This window comes from Ylistrum balloti, unplaced genomic scaffold, assembly GCF_031769215.1.
Source record: "Ylistrum balloti isolate Yb309-2 unplaced genomic scaffold, AGI_CSIRO_Ybal_v1 Utg371444, whole genome shotgun sequence".
Taxonomy (NCBI): Eukaryota; Metazoa; Mollusca; class Bivalvia; order Pectinida; family Pectinidae; genus Ylistrum; species Ylistrum balloti.
The window spans coordinates 90,119-108,858 of NW_026782757.1; the positions used below are offsets into that span (position 1 = coordinate 90,119).

An 18,740-nucleotide genomic window follows, 5' to 3' on the forward strand; every position below is an offset into this window, starting at 1 on the left:
TAACATTGACAATGATATTAGCTGGATAGTCTTTTAACATGGACAATGATATTAGCTGGATAGTCTTTTAAAATTGACAATGATATTAGCTGGATAGTCTAATAACATTGACAATGATATTAGCTGGATAGTCTTTGAACATTGACAATGATATTAGCTAGATAGCCTTTTAACATTGACAATGATATTAGCTGGATAGTCTTTTAACATGGACAATGATATTAGCTGGATAGTCTTTTAACATGGACAATGATATTAGCTGGATAGTCTGTTAACATTGACAATGATATTAGCTGAATAGTCTATTAACATTGACAATGATATTAGCTGGATAGCCTTTTAACATTGACAATGATATTAGCTGGATAGTCTTTTAACATTGACAATGATATTAGCTGGATAGCCTTTTAACATTGACAATGATATTAGCTGGATAGTCTTTTAACATTGACATATTAGCTTAATAGTCTTTTAACATTGACAATGATATTAGCTGGATATTCTAATAACATTGACAATATTAGCTGGATAGCCTTTTAACATTGACATATTAGCTGAATAGTCTTTTAACATTGACAATGATATTAGCTGGATAGCCTTTTAACATTGACAATGATATTAGCTGGATAGTCTTTTAACATTGACAATGATATTAGCTGGATAGTCTTTTAACATTGACAATGATATTAGCTGGATAGTCTTTGAACATTGACAATGATATTAGCTAGATAGCCTTTTAACATTGACAATGATATTAGCTGGATAGCCTTTTAACATTGACAATGATATTAGCTGGATAGTCTAATAACATTGACAATGATATTAGCTGGATAGCCTTTTAACATTGACAATGATATTAGCTGGATAGCCTTTTAACATTGACAATGATATTAGCTGGATAGTCTTTTAACATTGACAATGATATTAGCTGGATAGCCTTTTAACATTGACAATGATATTAGCTGGATAGTCTTTTAACATTGACAATGATATTAGCTGGATAGTCTAATAACATTGACAATGATATTAGCTGGATAGCCTTTTAACATTGACAGTGATATTAGCTGGATAGTCTTTGAACATTGACAATGATATTAGCTAGATAGCCTTTTAACATTGACAATGATATTAGCTGGATAGCCTTTTAACATTGACAATGATATTAGCTGAATAGTCTTTTAACATTGACAATGATATTAGCTGGATAGCCTTTTAACATTGACAATGATATTAGCTGGATAGCCTTTTAACATTGACAATGATATTAGCTGGATAGTCTTTTAACATTGACAATGATATTAGCTGGATAGTCTTTGAACATTGACAATGATATTAGCTAGATAGCCTTTTAACATTGACAATGATATTAGCTGGATAGCCTTTTAACATTGACAATGATATTAGCTGGATAGACAAATACAGACATTATGTTGACATTAACATTGACAAAATATGTAAATCAACAAATTTTCAGTACACAAAAACGAAAGCTGATTTCTAACAGATTATGAAATGTTTTTATTAGGGTCTACATGTAATGTAATGTTTAACAGTTAAATAATAATGAAATATGATATTACATACATTCTTTGAAGAAACTGTCGAGTGACACACAAATATGTGATCACAGATGTTATCTTACTACAATCATGGTTTCAACATCATTTTCTCTCTCATTCTCACACATCCTAACACTCTCTTAATCGACAGCCAACACCTCCACTAATACTAAGTAAGACTTGAAGGCAAAAAGCAGCACACAAACAACAAAATGACTACAAAATTTCACATAAAAGACTAAACAAAGTCAGTAGAAGACTACTAACCGCTCACTAAGGAACAGCTTCACTTTGTCCAAATGGTCTGAACGACTTGTTCAATGAGAATTGATCTATCTCAGAAACTTACAGCAGATGGATTCATCACACAGGAAGTAGTAGTCCAACACAAATATGTGTCAATAACTGTAATTTTTTAAAAATCTGATAAGTTCTTGAAGATTTCATGAGTAATAATTTGACTGAATATTCTGTATTATTCTGTATCTGTTTTGGGTTGATAGAGCTGTAATATTTTTATTCAAAGCTTTGTTTGAATCATTCAAACTGCCTGAACATGGTCAAACGTTCTGCTGCCAACTAACAAGGTGATCTCATACAGTAGAAAGCTGGGTTTTAGACCCATCATACATCTCATAGTGAAACTGAAAGGTAACACGACACCATTGGTTAACCATGCCGCAGACCATTTGTAAACCAGGCCACACACTGGTTGATCTTGTCATCACTGGTGACCATACCATACATCTCCACTGTTAACCATGGTTATACAAAGGTCAAAGAAGGGCCATTATAGTATACTACAGACTAATCCAGTAAACCAAACCTCAGGACTCTAGGATCAAATTTAACCCTTAGAAATTAATGGATAATTTGTGTTTTAGATAATAGGCTGTGAACTAAATTATGGTGAGAAGTTTATTCCTTTCAGAGTTTTATCAGATTTTCCTACATTCATACATACGTTCATTTTACATATATATGATATATACATGTTTTTTAACATAGCGCCATTTGTATCATAAACAATATCTCGCAGACAACTACAAAAAAAAAAAAATGTTTTTAAGAAGATAAAGAAAATAAAAATGTGAAATCGAATAATGAAGCCTAATTCATATATTTTGGATATATATTGCACTGAATCAATCACTGTAAGACATTTTTAGTTAGTTATAAGTGTTATGATAAATCATATACTGAAACATCTGGAATTTTTATATAGAATTATTAACATTGACTTTGTGGGTACTCTAAATAACAAAAAATTCCCCAAAATAATAGACAAAAGTTGACATATATTTCCAGAATAAAGACTAAATCATGACATCAGGTGCCGACGAAAATTTGTTTTTGGAAAATCGTGAAATTTTAACCCCACAAAATTATATAATTCTACACTATCTTATTTCACAACCTATTTTCAGAAATAAGTTTTATTCCCAGAAATAAGTTAGTATTCAATGGAACACAGAAGTATTTCATCACAATAGACACCAAGGATATTACTACTAAAACAATCTCCAGATGATATCTATATACATTAATTATCACCATTGTATCTAGTATCTATATCATAGACAGCATTTCAAACATTACTTATTAGCAATTCTACATAAAACATTTACAAAGTATATTCAAGTATTCCTAGTAAAAATTCCAAAAATTTCCCAAAATTACAAAATGATGTACATCTATAGCTCAAAAAACTATTGACCAAAATATTACATTATCTTTCCTCATTTTGGATAATTTTCACCTGATTTACTTCCTGCTTCCTAAAAACCAAGCTTTGGTGTGACCTTTCACACACAGATGTGTTTATGACAATAAGTCTATGCCCAGTAATAAACTAACCAAAGACCAATAATTTCTGCAGGAATTTTTAAAAATGAAACCAGAACATCAATTTCAAAATTTGGAGACGTCCGAATACAAAGAGATATATTGGGGTCTCAAAATTTGGCCTTTCCTACAGGAAAAGCACACGACTTAAATATCCAAGACACAAAAGTCACTGATCAATCTACACCACGCTGAAATGCTAGAGATCGTGTGTTAGCACCAGTTTTTTCCTGAACATTTTAGCCACCCGTGTGGCCTAAGTGGAAAATTGGTAAAAAAACTGTAAATAGCTGGATTCTCTATGTATGTGTGCATAAAAATATCCCATTTAAAAGATTTCAGGGATTAGAAAATACAATTAATAAACGGCTTCAAATATAAAGACAGGAAAAACAAAAGGTATCCACTGGTTATGGAAGGATAAAATAATGTCTTTAGATTATACTGTAACAACAATATCACCATTTAACAAACTACTGTACACTGCTACCTAAACCTGAATTTGTTCTATCCAATATACTTAACTTTGTCTATGATAATCTGTCATTTCACTTTAAAACCACGATCCCCCCCAACTGCTGGACAGCAAAACAATTCAATTCAACAACTGCATAGAATGAAAAATTTGTGGGCTCTCTTCTTTTGCAGTTTAATTTAAACTTAAGCACTATCAAATATTAGCACAATATTAATTTTTGAACAAAATTACAAAAATGAATTTGGGTATTTCCAATAATTGCTGCTAGATTCATGTCAATAATTTGTCGCTAAAATGTATGTATACAAGTTTACAATAATCCTAAGACATCATATCAAGTGTTACAACTTTCGTGGATACCAAAACTAGACATTATGTGATGTTTTTATCATTATACTATATTCTTTGTGGTTTGTACAAGGAAGTTTTCTACATAAATCTTTTCTTGTTAAGTACATCATTTAAAGGAACTTTGGAGTATTTGTCTTTCTGAATATTGATTTTCCCTTTAAAATTTTATGTTTAATGGCAAAATTTGAGTACTAGACAGTTTAAACCAACTTTCAGTATCCTCTACCTGTGCATTTGTACTATACATCCCAATTTACTTTGATCTGATCATCAACGCTTCACTGTAAAATAGGGTATATCTGTATATATTATGTGATGACAGTTTTATGAATGTAGCAAGGTCATATTTCATTAGTTTTGACCTTCGAATTAAGACTCAATTATAAATACATTCAAAATTCATAACTTAAAAGTGGTAGAAATGTAACCGATTGTGTAGTCAAGGTATTAACACATACATAAAACAGGACATGGTTTCTATTCAATACAAGATCATAACATTTAGACTCAGCATTAATATATTGTTAATCAACTGTTTTATCTGATATAACATTACACATCACTGCTGTCATCAACAGTCTAACTAATGTCCTCCAAGTTTAATTGAACAGAATCATTAAAACTTAAACTTGACATTTCAATCTTTTGTGATAATAAATTAATAGAAACATTTAAGATTTTTAACATTGGTCTTCTAACTTTACTGAATACATAGAGAAGATAGCCCTTTACATTTCATTTCAGTACTTTCTGACTTATACATTAAAAATCACTTGAATGTGTAACAACCACCATCTCCAGCACAAGTTATCATACCAGCTGGACACAAACCTATCCATATCTCTTCCAGTAAATATACATACAAACGTGAACAAGCCCAGATATAACCTGCTGATCTCCAATATCTGTTACACAATAAATGGAGAAATTCTTAATCTTTGCACATGTCAATGTATTCCATCATTAGGTTTTATATCACCTTGATCACTTTTCCAACCTAATCAGCAATTTTATCACAAATGTCCTTTCTATGTACTCCTAACATTTTAGATGTTTTTTCCACATCCCTGTTCAATGTTTCTCCCACAAGACTATTCTATAACATCCCTCTTGTTTCTCAAGGACTTTCCCAATGTTATGAGACTTTTCTAAGACATTCCTCTGTTTCCAAAAATTCAGATATCACTTTGTTGCATGTAGGCATCCAGTTCATTATCAAGGTAGTTTTTGGTTTTGGACATGTAGACGTCCAGCTGGTTGTCTAAATCCTCCTTGCTGACCTGTGTCTGCATACCCCCACGACCTCTGCCACGCTGACCTCCACGACCACGCCCCCTCTGGAATCGACCACGTCCCCTTCCCATGGGGCTCTGTCCAGTACCACGGTTTCCTCCCTGACCTCTGCCCCTGCAGTAACAAAATATCATGCGATCAGATAAAAATTGATTGTCATTTGTTCTAGCTAATTGGACACTTCTCCGGATTCATGCCATAATTCTAAACCAATAACATATCAGATCAATATTTTCACATCCTGTGCTATCAATACCACATTTGTTATATTTGTTTATGACACAAAAACAAAGATAAATTTTAAATAAAGAGTATATCTTTAATTTTTTAACTTATTTTGTAACCTTAGCAAAATACTAGCTGAAATATACCACTCAGCTAGAGAATTTTTCTTCTGTGCAATCAGCTGAGCATCACATTAGTAAACCAGTGGTTCCAGGATCAAATCACAGAGGCATTGAATTATTGACTTTCTGTCTTAATTCTTAATGTATTTTCTAGCTTAGATATTCAAGTGTGTTACACCAAACTGACATTATTGACCAAGTGTGTTACACCAAACTGACATTATTGACCAAGTGTGTTACATCAAACTGACATTATTGACCAAGTGTGTTGCACCAAATTGACATTATTGACCAAGTGTGTTACACCAAACTGACATTATTGACCAAGTGTGTTACACCAAACTGACATTACTGACCAAGTGTGTTACACCAAACTGACATTTTTGACCAAGCGTGTTACACCAAACTGACATTATTGACCAAGTGTGTTACACCAAACTGACATGATTGACCAAGTGTGTTGCACCAAATTGACATTATTGACCAAGTGTGTTACACCAAACTGACATTATTGACCAAGTGTGTTACACCAAACTGACATTATTGACCGAGTGTGTTACACCAAACTGACATTATTGACCAAGTGTGTTACACCAAACTGACATTATTGACCAAGTGTGTTACACCAAACTGACATTATTGACCAAGCGTGTTACACCAAACTGACATTATTGACCAAGTGTGTTACACCAAACTGACATTATTGACCAAGAGTGTTGCACCAAACTGACATGATTGACCAAGTGTGTTACACCAAACTGACATTATTGACCAAGTGTGTTACAGCAAACTGACATTATTGACCAAGTGTGTTACACCAAACTGACATTATTGACCAAGCGTGTTACACCAAACTGACATTATTGACCAAGTGTTACACCAAACTGACATTATTGACCAAGTGTGTTACACCAAACTGACATTATTGACCAAGTGTGTTACATCAAACTGACATTATTGACCAAGCGTGTTACACCAAACTGACATTATTGACCAAGTGTGTTACATCAAACTGACATTATTGACCAAGTGTGTTACACCAAACTGACATTATTGACCAAGTGTGTTACACCAAACTGACATTATTGACCAAGTGTGTTACATCAAACTGACATTATTGACCAAGTGTGTTACACCAAACTGACATTATTGACCAAGTGTGTTACATCAAACTGACATCATTGACCAAGTGTGTTACACCAAACTGACATTATTGACCAAGTGTGTTACATCAAACTGACATCATTGACAACTTCCAAGTGTGTTACACCAAACTGACATTATTGACCAAGTGTGTTACATCAAACTGACATTATTGACAACCGAGTGTGTTACATCAAACTGACATTATTGACCAAGTGTGTTACACCAAACTGACATTATTGACCAAGTGTGTTACACCAAACTGACATTATTGACCAAGTGTGTTACAACAAACTGACATTATTGACCGAGTGTGTTACACCAAACTGACATTATTGACCAAGTGTGTTACATCAAACTGACATTATTGACCAAGTGTGTTACACCAAACTGACATTATTGACCAAGTGTGTTACATCAAACTGACATTATTGACCGAGTGTGTTACACCAAACTGACATTATTGACCAAGTGTGTTACATCAAACTGACATTATTGACCAAGTGTGTTACACCAAACTGACATTATTGACCAAGTGTGTTACATCAAACTGACATCATTGACCAAGTGTGTTACACCAAACTGACATTATTGACCAAGTGTGTTACATCAAACTGACATCATTGACAACTTCCAAGTGTGTTACACCAAACTGACATTATTGACCAAGTGTGTTACATCAAACTGACATTATTGACCAAGTGTGTTACACCAAACTGACATTATTGACCAAGTGTGTTACAACAAACTGACATTATTGACCAAGTGTGTTACACCAAACTGACATTATTGACCAAGTGTGTTACAAGTGTGTTACACCAAACTGACATTATTGACCAAGTGTGTTACACCAAACTGACATTATTGACCAAGCGTGTTACACCAAACTGACATTATTGACCAAGCGTGTTACACCAAACTGACATTATTGACCAAGAGTGTTGCACCAAACTGACATGATTGACCAAGTGTGTTACACCAAACTGACATTATTGACCAAGCGTGTTACACCAAACTGACATTATTGACCAAGCGTGTTACACCAAACTGACATTATTGACCAAGCGTGTTACACCAAACTGACATTATTGACCAAGCATGTTACACCAAACTGACATTATTGACCAAGCGTGTTACACCAAACTGACATTATTGACCAAGCGTGTTACACCAAACTGACATTATTGACCAAGCGTGTTACACCAAACTGACATTATTGACCAAGTGTGTTACATCAAACTGACATTATTGACCAAGTGTGTTACACCAAACTGACATTATTGACCAAGTGTGTTACACCAAACTGACATTATTGACCAAGTGTGTTACATCAAACTGACATTATTGACCAAGTGTGTTACACCAAACTGACATTATTGACCAAGTGTGTTACATCAAACTGACATCATTGACCAAGTGTGTTACACCAAACTGACATTATTGACCAAGTGTGTTACATCAAACTGACATCATTGACAACTTCCAAGTGTGTTACACCAAACTGACATTATTGACCAAGTGTGTTACATCAAACTGACATTATTGACCGAGTGTGTTACATCAAACTGACATTATTGACCAAGTGTGTTACACCAAACTGACATTATTGACCAAGTGTGTTACACCAAACTGACATTATTGACCAAGTGTGTTACAACAAACTGACATTATTGACCGAGTGTGTTACACCAAACTGACATTATTGACCAAGTGTGTTACATCAAACTGACATTATTGACCAAGTGTGTTACACCAAACTGACATTATTGACCAAGTGTGTTACATCAAACTGACATTATTGACCGAGTGTGTTACACCAAACTGACATTATTGACCAAGTGTGTTACATCAAACTGACATTATTGACCAAGTGTGTTACACCAAACTGACATTATTGACCAAGTGTGTTACATCAAACTGACATCATTGACCAAGTGTGTTACACCAAACTGACATTATTGACCAAGTGTGTTACATCAAACTGACATCATTGACAACTTCCAAGTGTGTTACACCAAACTGACATTATTGACCAAGTGTGTTACATCAAACTGACATTATTGACCAAGTGTGTTACATCAAACTGACATTATTGACCAAGTGTGTTACACCAAACTGACATTATTGACCAAGTGTGTTACACCAAACTGACATTATTGACCAAGTGTGTTACAACAAACTGACATTATTGACCGAGTGTGTTACACCAAACTGACATTATTGACCAAGTGTGTTACATCAAACTGACATTATTGACCAAGTGTGTTACACCAAACTGACATTATTGACCAAGTGTGTTACATCAAACTGACATCATTGACAACTTCCAAGTGTGTTACACCAAACTGACATTATTGACCAAGTGTGTTACATCAAACTGACATTATTGACCGAGTGTGTTACACCAAACTGACATTATTGACCAAGTGTGTTACATCAAACTGACATTATTGACCAAGTGTGTTACACCAAACTGACATTATTGACCAAGTATTTTACATCAAACTGACATGATTGACCAAGTGTGTTACATCAAACTGACATTATTGACCAAGTGTGTTACATCAAACTGACATTATTGACCAAGTGTGTTACACCAAACTGACATTATTGACCAAGTGTGTTACACCAAACTGTCATTATTGACAACTTCCAAGTGTGTTACACCAAACTGACATTATTGACCAAGTGTGTTACACCAAACTGACATTATTGACCAAGTGTGTTACACCAAACTGACATTATTGACCAAGTGTGTTACACCAAACTGACATTATTGACCAAGTGTGTTACATCAAACTGTCATTATTGACAATTTCCAAGTGTGTTACACCAAACTGACATTATTGACAACTTCCAAGTGTGTTATACCAAACTGACATTATTGACCAAGTGTGTTACACCAAACTGACATTATTGACCAAGTGTGTTACACCAAACTGACATTATTGACCAAGTGTGTTACATCAAACTGACATTATTGACCAAGTGTGTTACATCAAACTGTCATTATTGACCAAGTGTGTTACATCAAACTGACATTATTGACAACTTCAAAGTGTGTTACATCAAACTGCCATTATTGACAACTTCCAAGTGTGTTACACCAAACTGACATTATGAACAACTTCCAAGTGTGTTACACCAAACTGACATTATGGACAACTTCCAAGTGTGTTACATCAAACTGACATTATGAACAACTTCCAAGTGTGTTACATCAAACTGTCACATTAGGGATGTCTATCAGGTGGTGTATGTGTAGAGTTTGCTGTTAAGCAGACCCTATACCTCTCAAGAATCACTCTAACTGCATGAAAATCTGTAACATGCCATCAGAACTCCCATCAGGAGCCCCCATCCATCATCTTACCTGAATCCTCTGCCTCTGCCCCCTCGGAATCCTCCTGTAGAATTTTCCTGACCTTGATTCTGAAAGTTACCCCTTCCTCCACGGCCTGTTAACATCAAGTTGGAGGTTTTCTTTAAATATTTACAGAGCATTCCCTGATATTTTCTATTTTCGTTTTGACTGCTTTTCATTATCAAAGACATCTCTTCTGTGAAGGTTGTGTTTATAGATAACATCCTTACAATTTAATAATATGTACACAAAAGAAAATAACAGGAAGTCCAAACCTTGGATGGAAGTATTTCAGTTAAAATGTCACTGGATTGGTAATCAGTTTTTTCAGCAATAGCCATTAAAGTAACAAAAGTAATTTCCCTTAAAATTCGGATTTCAAAATTGACATTTTCATTTTTGAGACCGAAAAGAAAATTTAAAACGTAACTGTGGCTCATGAGTGCTAACAACTAAATAAGACGAGAAGCACTGTTTTGTTAATACCTCGTCCAAATCCTCCTCTAGCCCTATTGGCAACATCTCCACCACCACGTCCTCGCCTCATGCCCTGCTGACCACTTCCTCCTCTCTGTCCACGCGCACCTCGAAATCCTCCACGTCCTCTGTAATAAATCATAGTAAAATATTTGCAATCAAAATTTGTACCACCTCAATAGTTCACTGCGATTCATTTCCTGATGAAAAAATTAGGTCACATAGTTTTGTTCTGAATAGAAAGATGCTTTATCAATGAATTTGATAAGATCTGCTGCAGTATACACAAAGTTACAGCGATATAAGTCATCAAAATTGAAAGACAAATATATATTTCATTCAAAAGAAGTAGAATGATACATACAGAGGCAAAACCTACCAAGATCAAAAGAAAAAGTTTTATTACACGAAGTCAAGAAGACAAAACCCTACCTCATCCCTCTACTGCTGCCACGCCCACGTCCATCACCGCCAGCATTGGCAGCTCCACCTCTGACAGCATTCAGATTTAGCCTGGCCTTCACCCCAAGTCTCTGCTTCAGGTTTTGCTAAAAGACAGAAAACATTTTAATTTAAATGTAACTAATTTTGTTCCACTACTTTTTTATGGTTTATATGGTTAATTAAACCATACTTACAGAGGTGCACAACTGATTCATAACCATAATGAGACAGAGAAAATCACTCACCATGCTATTTATATGACATTACATCTGTTGCACAGTATATAACACTGAATAATTAAAGTCTCCCCATCATTATATAAATCTACACAGACTGACAGGCGGCCATGACATCTGTTGCACAGTATATAACACTAAACAATTAAAGTCTCCCCATCATTATATAAACACAGACTGACAGGCGGCCATGACATCTGTTGTACAGTATATAACACTAAATAATTAAAGTCTCCCCATCATTATATAAATCTACACAGACTGACAGGCGGCCATGACATCTGTTGTACAGTATATAACACTAAATAATTAAAGTCTCCCCATCATTATATAAACACAGACTGACAGGCGGCCATGACATCTGTTGTACAGTATATAACACTAAATAATTAAAGTCTCCCCATCATTATATAAATCTACACAGACTGACAGTCGGCCATGACATCTGTTGTACAGTATATAACACTAAATAATTAAAGGCTCCCCATCATTATACAAGAGATCCCAGTGGGATCTTGGCGCCCACCATTTGAGGATCTGTTTTCAGTTCTTGGGGATTTGTTTATTTTTTTTGTTTGTTACAGGTGTTGTAAATGTTCGTGAACTGGTCTTCATTGAATGTACTCAATGATGGCACAAGATATTTTTATTAAGCACCTATTAGCAAATATCATTTGAAAAAAGATCCCAAAGTATTATTAGATAGTCAGTTACAAGTGGATAATGGACAATATGCTTGTGCTGTATTACTGTCGACCTCCAAAATGGCTGCCTTTGGGCCACCTTGATTTCAAATCAGTCCAAAAAAGGTACAATGCACAACTAGTGACCAAGGGAAACCTATATCTATGAAGGATCCATCCAGTACTTCCTCAGAAATAGCAGTAACAAGATTTTTCTCTCAAAATCCAAGATGACTGCCTGTCAGCCATCTTGAATTTGAATCAGTCCAAAAAAGGTACACTGCACAACGAGGGACCAAGGGGAAGCTCAATATGAAATTTGAGAAAGATCCATCCAGTACTTTCCCAGAAATAGCGATTACAAACTTTTACTTCAAAATAAAAGATGGCCGCCTGTCAGCCATCTTGAATTCAAATCGGTCCAAAAAGGTACAATGCACAACTAGGGACCAAGGGAAACCAATATCTATGAAATATCAGAAGGATCCATCCAGTACTTACTCAGAAATAGCAGTAACAATATTTTACTCTCAAAATCCAAGATGACTGCCTGTCAGCCATCTTGATTTCGGATCAGTCCAAAAAAGGTACAATGCACAACTAGGGACCAAGGGGAAACTGCATATGAAATTTGAGAAAGATCCATCCAGTCAAATTGGCCGGTGACCGGCTTTTATGGAAAACCCTGCAAAGGGGAAGCTCAATATGAAATTTGACTAAGATCCATCCAGCACTTTCTCAGAAATAGCGGTAACAAACTTATACTTCAAAATAAAAGATGGCCCACAGACGGCCATCTTGAATTTGAATCACTCCAAAAAAGGTACACTGCACAACTAGGGACCAAGGGGAAGCTCAATATGAAATTTGACAAAGATCCATCCAGTACTTTCTCAGAAATAGCAGTAACAAGATTTTACTCTCAAAATCCAAGATGACTGCCTGTCAGATGGAAAGATCCATCCAGTACTTTTCCAGAAATAGCGGTAACAAGAATTGTTTACGGACAGACGGACCATGGACGCAGAGTGATTTGAATAGCCTACCAGATGACTGCCTGTCAGATGGAAAGATCCATCCAGTACTTTTCCAGAAATAGCGGTAACAAGAATTGTTTACGGACAGACGGACCATGGACGCAGGGTGATTTGAATAGCCTACCATCTGATGTTGGTGGGCTAATAAATCAACTAAATCTGGCAGTTCTAAACTTGGTTACATGATCTGATCATGTGATCCAATGTTTCCTTGACCAGTGGACACTACTATACAAAGGTGCTAGAACACATATCGAGGTTATGGAGGCCAATTTTGAAAAGCATTAGAAGACTCAATTATAAGGGTGCTTGCTTAGTTTTTTGACCATATATTAAAATTTTCTTCAAATGACCTATCTATCATAATATTTATCTTACCTTCTTCACTCTGAGGGCTGCTTGAACGGTGGGTCTATTGGCCATCTGGAGAGCCAGACGACGGTTAGCGACAGACGCTTGTTGCTGGGCAACCATTTTGGCGCGTATATTCTGGACAGTGGCTTGTTGGGCTGGTCTTGTATTTTGGATGTTGGTGAATCTTCAAGTGTTGGGAGAGGAAAGCAATGATATCAATGCCTGCTTCTGATTGTGTACAAAACTTTTCAACAAACAACCTCGTCTGAATTTCTCATCCAGACTTGCTACAACATTTTCTCAGGTTGTCAGTTATATCTATGTCAGAGCTTTTTTTCTTCTAGATCTCAAATATCTAGATTATTCCATGGCATCAGAGCATGGATGTTAATTGAGCAAAAGCATTTTGGCTGTATATTTAATAATTTTCTAACAAATACCAAAATTGTGCATATACACCATGTGCAATTGAACAATGTGGGACAGAATTCCAACAGACTGCAGAAAGAGTTCAAGATCTACAAGAAAAGATTTCAACAAGAAAATTTCCCAAAACAGTTCAATGACTGCACTCCAGTAAACACATGCAGGTTGAGAGTGTATTCATGCGACCAGGAAAACGCACACATAAATAATTACCAAACACAACCTGAATTTCTTTTTTTCTTAGTAAATTTCAAATACATTGGAAAAATAATTCATTATCACTTACAAGTGGTGTCATTTATTGAAAGTATTTTTTATCCAATGAGAAAGAGAATGTTTGTTGGGTTGCTAGGGAACAGGGTCAGGGACATGTTATAATTCTTCAGGGCTGATATTTCAATGTTCTTCCATTGTGGCCTATTTCCCAGAGATTATATCTCATGTAACATCCACTTCAGCATATTCTGTTTCATTTAAAATGATGACATAACTGTAAGGTTTAAAATTCCTCACTACTCAGTATACCTTATCATAGAAGAGATTATCATCAATTTAGCAGATTTTTATTTTAAACAGAAAATATTTCCACCATTCTGCCTATTTTTTGAAGGATTTTTATTTTGAGTTGGCGATACTGAATGGGAGAGGATCAGAATCGGATGATGAAAAGATTTCAAGATGAATTTTTTGACAACACAGTATCTGTTCAAATCTTTTATCAACACTCATGCAAAATATTTGAAACTGTATACAACCATACATGGTATTTTAATGAAGGTCAATGACCTACCATTTCTTGAACAAATAGATTTTTTCCATAAATTCAAAAATTCACGGCACAAAATACTCATGAACTTAATAAAGTGACAGAAGAAAAAAAATCAAGACAAAAACAAAGAATCTGTTAATATAAAATACAGAGACGTTCACACAAGGAATATATATGTAATTATATCACATGAAAATCCTCTGTTTGGTACAAGACTGACTATAAGGCTTACCACTGAACAATTTAACATACAAAAATGTACTAAACAACCAGTTATGTCACACAACTCTTTACTAATGACAATCCATGATAAAGTCTTGTAGACATTCCAAAGATCTGTAACCAAACAGCCAAAACCAACTGTGTGTCAACAGAGAAAAGTAAGGAAACTTATGTCAACAGAGAAGAATAACCAAACAGCCAAATCCATGTGTTTGTAAACTGAGGAATCTGTGTAATCAACCAAAACTGAAAGTTTGTCAACAGAGAATGAATGTAAATAACATAATGACAGAGTAAATTCATGCACATATCACTTACCACTGAAAGACTAAACAGCAGGATAAGTTACATGAAATAAAGAAATAGACAGTCAGAATCATGTGGATCTACACTAATGAAATGGCTCTTGAATTTCTGAAATAAAGGAATGATCAGAGATATAATTAGATGGGAAAGCTGTGATCATAACACTTACCACTGATTAGCATTGCTAAACAGCTGGTTATAATGCACATGTCAAGAAAGCAAAGGAAATCTGTGACAACTTGAATCTGAGTATAGCTTTGATGGAAGCAGAAAAGAATGTTGATCAAGAGATCAATATACGGAAGAACAATTCTTTTAATCTGATGTAACGAGTGACGAAATGACAAGATAATGGAAAAATAATCTGAAACTAATTCCAACACTAAAATACAAATATTTTGTGTAAAGCAATACAAGGTTTGATATGAAAACTACCAACATAGTTTGTGAAAATCTGAATATGTGCTGAACCAATATTTTAGAGATTTTCTTAAATCAATCTGGAGCTACAAGTTTCTACCAAGGAGAACTGAAAGCATGCATTGTTAGAAATTAAATAGGTGAATTTTGTTAGAAACAGTTCTTGCCATCTAAAGTATATAGCAGGTTTAAAAGTAGAAGAAGAACCCAAAACAAAAATTATTGTTAGATTTGGGTCGCGATGCAAACATTACATACTAGGTAGTAATACAGGATTACATGGAGAGGAGTTCTGAAACAACATACCAGTAAAAATATAACTAATTCATCAACCTTTCAAACAGTCATACACCAGACATCAAACTACAATGACAAAACTTTTAGAATTTAAGTATTTGGAATTTGAAAACGAAACAAAAAAATACTCCAAATTTTATCAGAAATGCTACAACTTGCATTTTTCAAAATTTTGTTGGATTCATGCAAACCATTCTAGGACTCTTTCATTCAACTGTATCAACTGGAAGTATGAAATAAGGACAGACCAAAACTGAAAGATCAGAAAAACAATCTGAGAAATAAAAGACAGGAGATTTTCAGGATTTGAAAGTCCCTTCATATAATGCACAATTCTTACAGCCATTGTTTTCTTTTCTTCATAATCATTTCTTATTGATACGTTGTTCAAGTATGGTCAGGAAAACTGACAAACATGAACATCATCTTTAAAGAGCTCAAAGCCGCAAGCTTGTGTTATGCTCATCATGATGGTATTTTTAGCTCTATTCATCTTGAACAGTTTAAGAAGAAACAATGACTTCTTAGCAACAGAACCTGTGGCCATTCTATGGCAAACTCATAAAATGTTGCCATAAACCTATGTAACCATGGTAATCTGACACCCAATGGAGATTGAGTAAAACCATGTGTTTTTTTCACCCAACTGCATTATAATTCAAGACTTTTTTTTGTGATAGCAGTTCATGATGAAATGGCCACAAAATTCCTGGCATATTATGCGATTCATTCTTTCCTCTCCAGTCATCTCCCTCGAGATCATCATGGATACTGCAATGCTTGAATTCTTCCTGAATGGCCTCAATATTACAAGCATCAAAACACCAATGACATCTCCTTTCTCATCAATCTCACCTATCATTCAGGGACATTTTTGTAGTGCTTTTCAGCACTATTTTGGCAGGAATCTGCGACATCTTTGACAACTGAAATGACAAATGTATTGAATATTACCATCAAACATCTTGGTGTAATACTACAATACTATGTGATCCATGGAAAAAATGGCTCAATAATACTGATACAGTGAAAGCAGTAGAACATCTGAATGGCATTATATGTACTTATAATTGGTAATAACCCAAGTTTCTCATATCTTTGGAATCTGACAATTACAAGCCATTATAGCTATAAGCTACAGTAAAGTTAATCAACATATTGGTAAAAATTTGTCTTTTCATGCAAAACTTCCACCATTGCAGTCTCCAGATTTAAGCAACAAAACCTATGTTTTACAGTCAGTTTTAACAAACTAACTCCAGCATTTAAAGACCACTGTGTTCCAGTTCTGGAGAAAGTTTTGGAATTCAAACATTTTACCTGATCTTAAAATGCATATCCTCATTCTCACTCTGTTACTTTCCACATAGAATCTGACAGTACAACATCCCATGGGATCAAGTTCTAGTAAACTTTTGAGTAAATTGCTTATCAATTTACCGTTTACCAAACGAAAGCAAAATCACTTGCACAATCCTATATATTAACTTACTTATCAAATTGATAAAAATTTTGTGATGTAATGACATGTTGCAAAGGAAAACTTCAATTCAAATAGACAATTTCAGTGCACCATTTCCAAAAATAAAAAAAATGGTGCTCAAAATTTAAGGGAGTCCCACAAAAAAAAGGAGCAAAATATCAAATATTCGAATCCAAAAATTACCGAGTGCCTCAGTTCACCAGAACATGACCCCTTATGGAGTGTTGTCCGATCATAAGTGTAGAGTAATGTACGCCTTACTTTTATATAAACGGACATGAATTATATGTGCATTCTGATTAGATTGACTTTTGAGCAAGAGTTGAGGGAGTTACAAAAGACCTTGGAACCCGGGTCATGTTTGTCACATTTTCAATCTTTCTTTGGAATCTTTACAAAGTTCCTATTGTTCAACTGAGAGAAATATTGAGTGGGTTCATGTTGGATGCAGGATTTCATCTAGAAATGGAGGCGACACAAATTTGTCCTACGCCAAGATAATTCTGGACCATGAACGTTATTTATGAATTGAGTTTCGATGAAATTTGACGCAAAATCAAAACATAATTAACGAATGAAAGCCAAAAGTGCGAGTTTCGTTCCAAAATCATATCTGATACTTATACGCAAATAAATACATCAGTACTGTACGAAGTGCAGAGTCCGTAACAAACCAATCAGAACTAACTAGACGTGAACCGGTCTACTTGAAACCGTCAATACTTATTAAATTTAGCACCATTTAACTTTATACTCAGGAGAGTAAAATATAAAATGTCAGTGGTATACCTTAGCGTGTTATGATTAAGTGATGCTTCAAAAATATCGTGATTATGACGGATTGTTTTGTCGGTCGATAACAGTTATGTGTCAATAATGGCGTTGATCCATTCGTTGCTCTCTTGCACTTAGGTATGTGTGCGAGTAATGGCGATATCACTTCGCTAGGCCTCTAGGTTTACCCTATTTTTCTTACAGTCTCGAAACTTAAATAAACAATTTCAAACAATTAATTACTCTACTTGAACAAAAATCTGTTATAACAATTAAGACAAAAAAAATCAGTAATTATGCAATTAGACTATACCACACACCAATATAAATTTCAAGCTGCGGGCCTACAGAAACCGAATGGATCGGGTCATTATAGCCAAAGGGGGAGTTAAGAAAATAGTGAAAAAAATAAACACAACCTGGACAGTTCGA

General features: G+C 34.8%; 1 protein-coding gene across 1 annotated transcript; it reads right to left on the reverse strand.

Annotated features, from left to right (window-relative positions):
• Positions 1 to 1,494: 1,494 nt before the first annotated feature.
• Positions 1,495 to 18,408, reverse strand: LOC132562539 (chromatin target of PRMT1 protein-like). Its single transcript, XM_060227285.1, has 7 exons — positions 18,324 to 18,408; positions 16,907 to 16,977; positions 13,636 to 13,795; positions 11,290 to 11,405; positions 10,867 to 10,985; positions 10,390 to 10,474; positions 1,495 to 5,640 (listed from the first exon to the last, which is right to left on the reverse strand). Exons 2-7 carry the CDS (start codon positions 16,966 to 16,968, stop codon positions 5,409 to 5,411), a joined length of 774 nt encoding a protein of 257 aa, XP_060083268.1. The 5' UTR covers positions 16,969 to 16,977; positions 18,324 to 18,408; the 3' UTR covers positions 1,495 to 5,408.
• Between the last annotated feature and the right edge of the window lie 332 nt (positions 18,409 to 18,740).